The following is an 11622-nucleotide window of genomic DNA, read 5'->3' on the forward strand; positions in this document are numbered from 1 at the left end:
GCCTATTGTGTTCCTCCCCCGGGCGCCATGTGAGGGAAATGGTGTATGGTGCGAGGGTAAACCTTGACCTGCCTGCCAGGAGGCTGTACACGGCACAAAATGAGCACAAACAAAGCAGGGGAGAGAGGAGGAGGAAGAGGAGGGGTGTCAGACAGTAATGGAGGAGGTATGTGGCTTCACTTGTATCACAGCAACACATTTTTTTTTTTTTTGTCTGATCTGACTCTGTCGCTGGGTACACATCTTACATCCCTGACAGGACACACGCATCTTGCTGACTGGGAGCACTCAGGTGTTGTGGGCGGCATCGCTGCACGTGGCAAAGAAGGAATGCGAAATGTTGCATTTCCCTTCATGCTCTGCCAAGTTGTGTTTTAAGGGAAGATGGAAATCCCATTATGTCACATGCCTAACTTAGCCCCGCAAACTCTGAAACTCATTTGTGAAATTGGGTTCAGATCTTAATGAGTTGCAAAGTGGTTTTGGTCTTACAAGTCTGCAGAGGATAGATTTGTTGAGGCATCGCAGACAGTGTAACTGTGATTCAGTCCTGACTTCAGGCTCCCTTGTAACCAATCTGCAACCTGGAAAACTAAAGTTGTCACTGCACTCTGTTCAAAGTTATTTCTTTCTCCATTCCATCAGTCCTGCATCTGAAGATTTATTCACGCTTATGTCCTTCAGTTAGATAAATTCAGAAAGTAGATATCAATACAATACAGCACAATATCACCCTGCTTACCTGTAAGAAGCCCAGTAAAATCCACTACATACTTTAGAGACAACTCATGAATGGAATAATTAGCACAGCATGGTTTTCCGCCTGGCTGGAAGTCTCTCTCGATAATGAACAAAGGAAGGGAAATTAGCTTTTGTCTCATAAAGTCACAACTTCAAAGATCCCTGCCATTGCATTAATACAGCCATAGCCTGCAGCAGCGTGAAAGAGAATAAAATAAGCACTCCAACTCAGACCCCATTCCTATCAAGGTCTTTCTTAGGACAAACAGCAGAAGTTTGGCTCTTTTAGGCCACACACACTGTGTACTGGATACAGAAATTAGGAGAGGAAGAGTTTTACAAATCTTTAGGTGCAGCGCTATTTTAGTGTAGCATCCTTCTGTGCAGCTGGATGTACACTTAATCACATCAGGTCAACCCTTTGACCCACGGCTTCCCCAGCTGCGGTCTCAGCGACCTGTGGTGGCTGTCTTGCCTAACTGCTGTTTCAGTCAGCTGCCCTCGGGAGCGTGAGTGGTGCACTGATCTGGTGCTAGGTCATCTGGACTGGCCCTATTACATTACAGCGCATTAACAAAGGCCTCAACAGTGAAGTGTATGTAGCAGAACTGGCACAGCTGAGAGAGATGGATACACCAGGTCAAAATTTGAATCACTGGGTTGTTGTACCAAACGCTGTTCTTTTGTGGAAACATCTCTGTGTAAAGGTAAAACGTACAGTGACCCAAATGTAATAAATATCAAGCATTGCCAAGAGTTTTGAAAATGAAAAGTGATTGTCACCTGTTGGCTTCTGTCATTACAAGAATTTTTGTGCTAACAGCCCCTAGTATCACAAATCTAAAGGAAGTGGCGCTAACGACCTGGACAAGCAAGCGTTGTCCAAGGTACTCTCTCCACGCCTATTTGCTCCTTTATCTGCCAGGATCAGTTGTTATTGCTGGCAGTTTTCCTCTGCTGTCCTCTGGAGAGAGGTGGCTCTCAGCTGGAGAGAGCTGCCACAGGCTATGCTCCATTGTGTGGAGAGACACACAGAGGCATTGAGAGACTCAGTGCAGGTGCAGAAAGGAGGGAAGAGAGTGAACACACCTGAGGGGGCTGATTTTCTTCTTATTCTCACAAAAGTCGGGCTTGTTTTTTCGAAGGACTGTTTTAGAGCAGGGACGTTTGTTGTTGGGAGGACTTACTTAGGGGAGGTACACTATAGTAGAGTGTGAGAAAGGGCTCTAAGTTTAAATGCTTCTTCTTTGACTGCCAGAGACATTTGGGTATAGATGCCAGGCTGCCAGTAAACCAGTAGAAGTTTTGAAGGTAAACCTTTATAGAAAGGGATACAATCTTTTGAGATTTTGATTTTACCTGGAAACCAATGAGGAGCAGATAAGGGATAGATTCATTTAATTAATTGCTTTATTTAGTCATAGTGGAACTTTTCAAGCATAAGTGCAAACCAAGGAGCTAACAAGGGCAAACATAAAGGTCACAAACTAAAAAATAAAACAGAATAAAAAGTAATGACATTAAAATGTGCATAGAAGCAATATACAAAATGCAGTATAATATATTAGTAGTAGAATATGTTAGATAGTAGAATATGTTAAAACAATAAAAACATTCAAAAGGTTAACATATACTAGAAACAAAAGAGCATTTCAAAACGAGTGGCAACCAAAAAAGATCTGTGAATTAAGTGAAAGTTTGAAGGTAAATTCTAAAGGCAGAGACAGTTTCTGCATCCTGTACTGTAGAATAAGAGCATAACAACTAAAGTTTCTGCCTTCCATTGTTGTCCTACAAATTCTAATGATCACCAGAACGCCTACATTCTGAGAACAGAGCTCTTGTAGGGCGATATAACGTCGAGCTCTTTCAGATAGTGTGCAGGGTGGCCAGCTTTGTATGTGATTTTAAGGATTTTGAATCATTTTCAAAAGTTTACAAGAGGCTAATATAGTCACAAGGAAAATACGATCTCTTGGCGGTACCAGTTAGTACTCTGGTCAAAGTGTTTTGGAAACATTTTTGAAGTTTAAGAGATTTTCAGCTTTTTAATAGGTCACCCAGCCAAAATGGGACTTTAGTAGTCTAAATGAATGCTAGAGCATTCAGCATCAATTTTGAGAAAGGATGCTTCAGATAATAATATTCTAAGCGATATTAAATATATAGAATATATAGAATATATAAACAATATTCTGATGTCAAATGAAGTTGCTAAATGATAAAGTTGAAGTTGCCAAAACAGAGACTTGTGGATGATGCACTCCAGAAGGGAGGAAGCAGTAAGAAATGCTTAAGAGGAAGGCAACAGGTGAGTTTCCAGGTGTTCTTGTAATTATGATTTTAGAGATAAAACTGAGTTTACTGACTGGGAAGGGTCTTCCTGAAGAGCATAGATTTATAACCTTCCAGAGGAGACAGCGGTTCAGGGTAATTCACCAGCACTCGAGGAGAAAGTGACTGATGTGATTGATTCATGGATGAAGAAATCATTAGCTGGAAGTATAGGGTTTCCAAATCTGCTGTCCAACAACCAAAAGTCTTAAAAACTCAAATTCATCCTGAGTAGGATTAAGCAGGTGTGGTTAATGTATGATAGATGGAAGAATCACACAATGTGTACCTAAGTGTAAAAGTATCTAATGAATTGAGATACTCAAAGGAGCTGCAGAGTGTGTTAGGACACACGATGAGACTGGTACCTGCGTGAGGTCATATTCCTTACTTCATTCACAGGGTGGGTCTTCTCATGCAGGCAGGACAGAACATTTTGAAGATGATAACTTTATCTCAGACTGGGAGGCTTCTTGTGAAAGTGATCCTTTTGTTAACTGTTTGTTTAAGAATTGACAGACTACAAGAGTCCCTCTGACAGTGTCTATTCATCTCTGGGTGTCACAGAAAAACGACAGAGGGATACAGAAACAAGTGGGAGGCGGAAGAGAGCTGGTAAGACCAGTAAAGAATAAATGGGAGATTTGTATGTGTTAACAGTGGGTGAGATTTACCTTTAGCTTTGAAACATCTTCAGATGAATTTTAGAAATTCATCTAGCGAGTGACTGAATGAGCGCTGATGTTTTCATCACTTTGGTTTTAATTATATGTCTCACTCAGCACAGTCTTCCTTCTACCCGACTAATTTAGATTGAGATCCTTCCAGGCTTCCCTCTATCTTTCATTTCCCTCCCCTTCTTCTCTCCTCTCTGCATCACATCAGCCCCTTTGTAGAAAAAAGAGGAAGGAAAAAAAAACCTTCATGTCTGTGACTTTCTTGCCCTCCAGCGTATGAAGCCCTCTTTTATTTTGATCATCGCAGCACAATGGATTCATGCCATTCTGGCAACTTTATTCAGTATCAGCCCAAATTTACATACTGCTTAACAAGTTTGTGCGTGACTGTTGATGCCTCTGATCAAAGTGCTTTTGGAAATCTTTCTCATCTGATTTTTTCCCCGTCCTTCATTTCAAATGCATGCTGCAGACAGGCATCTTTAACTCAGGGGCAAAGAAAGGTAACCTTACTGCTGCACAAGCCCAAATGTCATCCAACAAGGAGGGCTCATGTCCTGGGGATAAAGATAATGTAATCTAAGCAGTATACAGTGTGTGACTGTGTGTCTTTGAGTGTGTGTATATACGCTCGCCTCAGTGTTTGTTGGAGGCTTGGGTTTGGGGGCGCAGGCAGACAGGGGATGACAAAAGTCAAAGCAGTCATGTGTCATTTTCGGTGCTGAAGGGCTGGGACCTGCCTGCAGGGCTGTCCTCTCTGTCAGACGCACTCAGATATCTGCGCTGAACTCTGTTGCTGTCTCTTTCTTTAGCTCTCTCCATCCTTCTCTCTGTCTTTCTCTGAAGCCCGCGCATATTCGCAGCTGCACGTTCATGCACTAACACACACACAACAATTCGATGCTCTAAGAAACATACAAGATGCAACAGCATTTTTACACTCACTTTTACAACACAAACGTTCACGTTTGATATGCAGTACATGTTGATTCATTTCCTTTTTCCTCATTATTCCTTTTCCTCTGACTGTATCTGCCACTGCAATAATACTGGAAGGCATATGATTACCAGTCCTGCAACTTATAACGCCAACATGTAAAGATGAGGCTGTAAATCAAGACATCAGAGGCCACACATGCTTCACAGGAAAAGGGCTGAAGTAACACCCCCCCCCCCCCCCCCCCCCCTAATTTACAATAACACAGGACATGAGTGTGTGTTCATATATAAATGCATATTGCATATTCATACATATATGTGGCTACAAAAGCAAACAGCGAAATTGGAAACATTAAATAACTGGGAAAGAAAAATGGTTTCAAAAATACAATGAAAAGAGGGTGTGGGTGGAAAGAGAGGAATCGTGGGAATGCAAGATTGCACTTCCCTCAGGCAATCAAATTATCCTATGGGCCGATGGTTCCTCCTTATGCGCCGGCTGACATTTTCCTGTAACCCCATGCCGAGTAATGCTATGTGATGTGTGTGACTGGCTTCTGCCACGGCCCTGAGAGGCCACGATGCCCTGGGGCCATTTGCTTTTGGCCTGCAGCATCCGGGGAATTGTTTATTTTAGCTGTCTGCTCATTTTTGACTCTCCCTCTCATTTCGCTTGTATCTCCTGTTTTCCCTGTCCAGGGCAGTGGTGTCTACTTTCAATTAGAGAAGGATGCACTCTGGGTATTCTTCTGGGAGACAAAACCACTGACAGGTGACTCTTAAGGGGTAACTCTAAACCATGCCTTTAATCTCTTCACGCAAACTGTTAGTATTCCAGCACCTTTCAGGGGACACAATGGTAATGACAACAGAAGATGCTGGCGGTATCTGTTACTCAGCTATATTTTTGCTCTGTGGGATAAGAGTGGAGGGTGTGTTCAAGAGGAAAACAGCAAAAAATCAATGTGTGCCGTACGTGTGTGCAAGAGAGTGAGGCAGGGAGAGAAAGAGGAAGAGATTTAGGGACAGAAAAGATAAGATGTGTGATATGAGATAATAGAGTGATATTCAAAATACACGCCCGAAGCGAGAAGTTAAAAGAGAACATTAAAAGAAAACATATTTGGATCACTTATGGATCTGTAAGCCTGCACACCACTATACTGAAACTTACAGAGCCCCAAAGGGTATAAGTAGAGGCAAGTCAATCCTCTATGCACAAATAGTGTATGTGTGTAACTGTCGACATGTGACAAGCAGAAAAGGGACAGTGTTGAGAGCGTAGCCTTTTATGACCCAACACACTTTGACAGCTTGGTCATCGCTCGGGGACACAAGCAATGTTGCTTTTTCATCTGACAGTTTTAAGCAAAATAACTCTCCCTCGATAGATTCAATTGTTCAGAGCGCCTTTGCCGCTGCGAATTGAAGCACAGAAACGAAAACATGTCAGTGGCCAGCAGATTCTGCTCGCTGTTAGCTAGAGGAGTCACACTGTCAATCCCTACAACGAAAAGTGAGAGAAACTGTAAGCGATATGATGAGAGCTGTTTTTATGCAACACTGCGCTCTGCTGGTTCAGAAGGTGATGACACGTTGAGTTACTCAGGAGGGAAAAAAAAACGAGTCTTAGAAGAGGACTAATGTAACAATAGATCCCCAGGGATGCAAAAGTGTGTGCTTCCAACCTTGAAGCACTTACCTTATTTAGGACCTAAAGACATTTTGCACTGAAACATTTTGAATATCCCAGAAGGGGCAGACTATAATATATATAGCTACAGGGTGGCACATTAGAATGACAAAACATATCCTCTAAGGGATATCTCCCTGTGACTTAGAAATAAGCATTAGTGGACTGTTTTTTGGTAATCACAGGAAAAAGGGTTAAAAATGGGATGTAAAATGCAACAAAACACTCAAAATAGACCCAAACACTCAAATGTTCCAGTTTTTTGTTTTATATCAGACTATAGTGTGAGAACACTTTGCCTAAAGTACGGGTGGATGACATATCGGGAGATAAAAAAAAAATGTAAGAGCTGTTTATTTGATACATGCTCGCATTAATAGTGTTTTTCCAATTCGTGTGAAGTCGGCCCGTTAGGTGGATGTGTGCATACAAAGAACGCACTGTTGACAGCCTACAGCAGTGTGCATTTTTGCTCGGAGAGTACATGTCCTCGGGCATTGTTCCTCCCTCAATGACCTCTGGTGTAGCCATTATTTTCTGCATTAATGATGAGCTGAAGCCAGCGATGAGAGAGATGGACTTTGTCCTGAGGCACAGTAGTGCTGATTGTGGGCAATAACAATGCCAGCAAAAGAAAAAAAAAAAAGAAAAAGCAAGACAGAAATAAGAAAACTCTTCTAAAGACTAGGGTCTTAGCAGCAGCAAAAATAAGCTGCTCGTGCTTTGCTGACAAGAAAGATCAGATAGTCTTTGTTGCAAGAAGCCTACCTAGAGCTTACTTTGTCAGCCCAAAGCACCAACAGCCTAACAGCAGTGATAGCTTAATAATATCAAATTCTAACATGAAATGCATTAGTGAGAGGTGAAAGGATGAATCGGCTCAAATTGAGTTATACAAAACTAATTGCTATTGTGGTTCTCAAGACTTCTTGTATGGGAACTATTGTCAGTGGCTTAATTGATCCTCTTAACATCCAGTCCAAACACGAACCTCTAACAGCTCACAAACGAGACAAAGTGCAATGGCTCTAGTCAAGGCAGCCACTCAGGAAATCCTGGCTCGGGGAAGATGACTCTAAATGAAGGACTTTAGCATTCACCATTATGTCTTTGGTAGGAGTCAGAGGGAACCCCCGAGGCTCTTCAGCACAGCACGGCACAACTTTTCAAAGGGCTCCAGATTAAAGTCACTGAAAGTTCCCACTGGGGTCTGAGGCCAGGATCCCATTAAGCAGCCCTACCACACCGCCGGCCATAATTGTGTCGTTGAGAATTCAGAGCAGTGGTTGCTTGATAAGCGAATTTAGGATGAAATAAAAAGGCAGAGGGAAAAAAAAAAAAAAAAGAGGGTGTCTTGTTGGACCACCATTAGAGACTTCATTCACTCGCTGCTAATTTGTTTTAAATGACTGAGGGAAAGGTGAGCCACTTTATAAAGCAATCAAACTCCCACTACTTCCAGGTTTGTGTGACAGAATGCTGATAGATGTAAAAAACACCACACTTTATGGCCACACACTCCACTGCCGCCAGTGGCTTTTTTAACTGCAGGTAACTTTATTGCAGTACTTGCTTTGCAGTAGAATAATCAATACAGGGAGTGGGGGTATTCTACTGTTTAACAGTCCCACTGAAGTCATTTTGAGGAAACCGGTCAGCGTTACTAAAGGCCTTCTGATCATTTCACTCAGCACTGACTAAAAGCCATTTAGTATAACTGCGAGTTTAAATAATTTGTAGAAAACATACAAACAAGTCAACTTTTATTGGTTATTTAGTTTCATTCAGGTCCTGAATGTCGCATACATTTAATTCAAGCACTTGAGATTTACCAGTATCTTAGCTGTTTGATGTAGGATATAAAAGAAAAGAAAACAAAGAGCCTGTAAGAATGGAAAAAGATCTAACTCTTAACTTGAGATCTGCTCATACACAATACCAGGCTAATGTTTGGACACACCAACTCATTCCTTTCAAATCAGAAGGCGAGTCCAAACTCAGCCAACCCAACAGTTTTAAGTACATGAACTTGCTATTCTTTGTAAATGTTAGAGTGTCTCGAGGAAATGTGTAAAAACAATTAAGCAACACCAGCAACTCTCAAGTTATGACTCAGCTCCTTATAATGAAATAAATGAGTAAACGCTCTGAAAGTAATATTTCGAACCCCAATTTGCTATTGTCATCCAAGTGCAATAAAGAAAAGACTTTGTCAACTGCTTCATGTGGATTTTTTCTGCTTCTTCTTCTCTGCCTCTTCTTCCTTTTCCTTCTCTATCTCAGCCACCAGAGTCTCAATTTCCTTGGATTCCAAAATCTGTAAAAGAGACAAAATACACAACTGTTAGCTGATACAGAAGTTCGATGAAAAGGATCTTTAAAAAGCCAGATTAACCTCACAGCTTACCTTCAGTGGCTGATTCCGTCTGATAACAGCAAGTTCAATATTTTTTCCACCTGACTGGACAACCTGTGATGAGTGAAGAAGTTATAATAAGTAACGAGAGCGTTTAAGTATTAATTCAGCTTTAGTGTATTTAGCTGATGAGAAAGAGTCCAAAGTAAAACATTTTTGACCTTACCTCAAGCAAAGCTTTGATGGCCAACTTGATTGCTTCATTGTCCCCAGCAATGGCTTCATCTGTGTAATTCTTCTCCAAGAACTCTCTCACGGTTTTTGCACTTCTGCCAATTGCATTCGCCTGATTTTTTTTTTTTTGCCCCCCGGAAATAACACAAAAACAAATTATCAATCATATTCAGACTTTTATTGTACTTGCTGAACTTGTGTAACGACACAACAATGTAAAGTATACATAGAAAGGTCACTGACCTTCCAGGCATGGTAGGTTCCTGATGGGTCCGTCTGGTACAGCCTGGGGGTTCCATCGTAGTCAAAGCCAACAATCAAGGCAGAGATTCCAAACGGCCTGCGCCCGTTGCTTTGAGTATAGCGCTGCAAATATGAAATAAATACAAATTTGCTCGTGCTTTTGTGCGTCATTACTATAAACAAAACAACTAACACAGCGTATACAGCACAAGAGCAAAAAAAAACAAAAAATACAAGATATGGATGCCTTTAATGATTATAAAAGGTAGCATTAAATCAGTGGTAAGACTATTACACACCTGTTTCAGTGTTGCTATGTATCGTGTGATGTATTCCACTGTGACAGGGTCCTCAACTGTTAGCCTGTGGCTCTGGCACTCAACCCGAGCTCTGTTTATCACAATACGGGCATCCGCCGTAAGACCTTAAAAGCATTGAAGCAAGTATAATAGGTTGTGGAAAGCAAAAGAAAAGAAAAGAAATAAAACACAAGGAAAAAAAATAAAGTTTTAATGACAGTTATTACTGTACAATGAAAAAATCCAGGAGATTTATTTTTTTTTGTTTAACAACAGATATAATATTTCGATCTTTTTTCAGATGTACCTGCAAATGCCATGCAGACATGCTCATCCAGTGCACATATCTTGCGGACAGTCCTTTCTTCCTGCAACTTTGCAACGGATTTCTTCTCAACGCCAAGGACAACAATGTCTTTCCCTCTGATTCCCACCTGAGCAGGAAAAAAAAAGAGAAACATAGTTAATGAGCAACACTAAATTTTTTGTTTCCAAGGATTGACAGATGGTGCAGAGTGCTCGCTGGCAAAGAGCAGATATCCAGGACTTCACACAAACCTGTTTCGATGAGGAGGTCACCAGATAACTTTCATTTCATATTTTGAAACTCACTGTGATCTTCTTACTTAAGGTTATATTTGTCATCTTAATGGGTCACAGCTCCTCAAACTTTTCTCAGAGCAAGTTTCAAGAATTCAAACAGTCTCAGCCATTTCAGTTTATGAATGAAGCATGCAACAAAACTGGATAGCTTTTAATCAGATTATACATTAACAATTACCCTAAGATTCTATTTAACTTTTGGACACCGTACTTTAAATTAGCTGGGCTCTGCGCTTTCTGGACAAGTCACCAAATCAAACAAAGCTTCTATTACATTGGAAGTCGACCATAATCTAGTGACCCACGACTTCAGCGAGTTCATTGCTAATTAAAAGTTTATGCAAAATCAGTTTTAAAACTAATCTAAATCAAAACCTAGCGTAAATTTAGGGCTCTTATCACCCTGTGCACAATAATAATCTTAAAAGACGTGACTACATGTGTTCACCATGATTCCTGGAACAAAATTGCTTCATTGCATAAAATCTCCCTTTTTGTAACGTCGAGACAATCGATACGACGTTGAAAAAAGAAAATACAAGGAAGAAAATACTTGTAATTTCTAATCTTTATAAAAGCGTTACTTTTAACAGCTTTACAAAAAAAGAAAAACATTTATCTACTTTAAGTAAAAACCTTCAGATGAAGAGGGGAATCTTTGGCTTAGCTTTACGTGTTGCACTGAATGGACTTTATCTATAAATGTTCTTGTATGGCTACAACTAAACTTTTTTTGACAAACTGTACCCGAACCTCCACTACAAGACACCAGATCAAAACCGAAAGTATTGCGAGAGTGACACAGCGACAAAATGCTAACTAGAACCCCTTATAATCTTCTAAAATGTTATAGCTACAACCATAAAAGTAGGATTTGCATAATTACTGTCCAGCAACATCATGAGTTCAAATTACAATTTAGAGTGCAACAAGAGAATGTTGAACGAAATAATAGCTTAATAACTAGTGAGTATCTGCTAGGTGCTAGTTGGTAGGCTAACAGACAGTGACCACGTTAGCTTTAGCATTAGTTCTATTTAACGACTTACCGCTGTGGAACCTTTCTTTACAGCTTCCTGTGCATACTCCACTTGAAAGAGATGACCATCGGGGGAAAATACAGTAATAGCCCTATCATACCTTGCCGCCATTGCACAGCAAGATTAGTAAATTCACTCGAAAATTAGGAAACCTCTACAAAATGATTCAGCTAGTTAGCAACAAGCCGCTTAGTCTGTATATTGGAAAGAGCGCATGCGCATAACCTATGAACTCGGCTATACCAAAAGGAGATTCCGCCTGAATAGAAATTGTCATGAAAACACAATAATCTCAATGTAATTTGACAAGTGAAACAGAACATTCTTATTTTTTATTCAATAATTTAGCTTTTAATTATGTGTCCACATTCCACCACTAAGTTTTATTTGTTCGCTACATCTAATCACCAGAGCAATGTAAAATGTAGGCACACATAAACAAATAAAAGAGAAAATATTAACT

General features: G+C 40.5%; 1 protein-coding gene across 1 annotated transcript; it reads right to left on the reverse strand.

Moving 5' to 3' along the window:
- Positions 1-8130: 8130 nt before the first annotated feature.
- psma8 (proteasome 20S subunit alpha 8) lies at positions 8131-11382 on the reverse strand. Its single transcript, XM_072363778.1, has 7 exons — positions 11169-11382; positions 9824-9950; positions 9517-9641; positions 9218-9340; positions 8967-9086; positions 8792-8854; positions 8131-8701 (listed from the first exon to the last, which is right to left on the reverse strand). The coding sequence occupies exons 1-7, from the start codon at positions 11268-11270 to the stop codon at positions 8606-8608; spliced, it is 756 nt and encodes a 251-aa protein (XP_072219879.1). The 5' UTR covers positions 11271-11382; the 3' UTR covers positions 8131-8605.
- Between the last annotated feature and the right edge of the window lie 240 nt (positions 11383-11622).

Source organism: Leuresthes tenuis, unplaced genomic scaffold (assembly GCF_036924035.1).
Source record: "Leuresthes tenuis unplaced genomic scaffold, fLeuTen1.0.hap1 SCAF_14, whole genome shotgun sequence".
NCBI classification, from domain to species: Eukaryota; Metazoa; Chordata; class Actinopteri; order Atheriniformes; family Atherinopsidae; genus Leuresthes; species Leuresthes tenuis.

Bases quoted from the DNA above. Each gene is read 5' to 3' on its own strand.
- psma8 (XM_072363778.1), bottom strand. From the start codon at position 11,270: ATGGCGGCAAGGTATGATAGGGCTATTACTGTATTTTCCCCCGATGGT. The intron at 9,642-9,823 runs GTACATCTGAAA...AATGCTTTTAAG, and splicing joins TGTCTGCATGGCATTTGCAG to GTCTTACGGCGGATGCCCGT. The intron at 9,087-9,217 runs GTCAGTGACCTT...AAAAAAAATCAG, and splicing joins GAACCTACCATGCCTGGAAG to GCGAATGCAATTGGCAGAAG.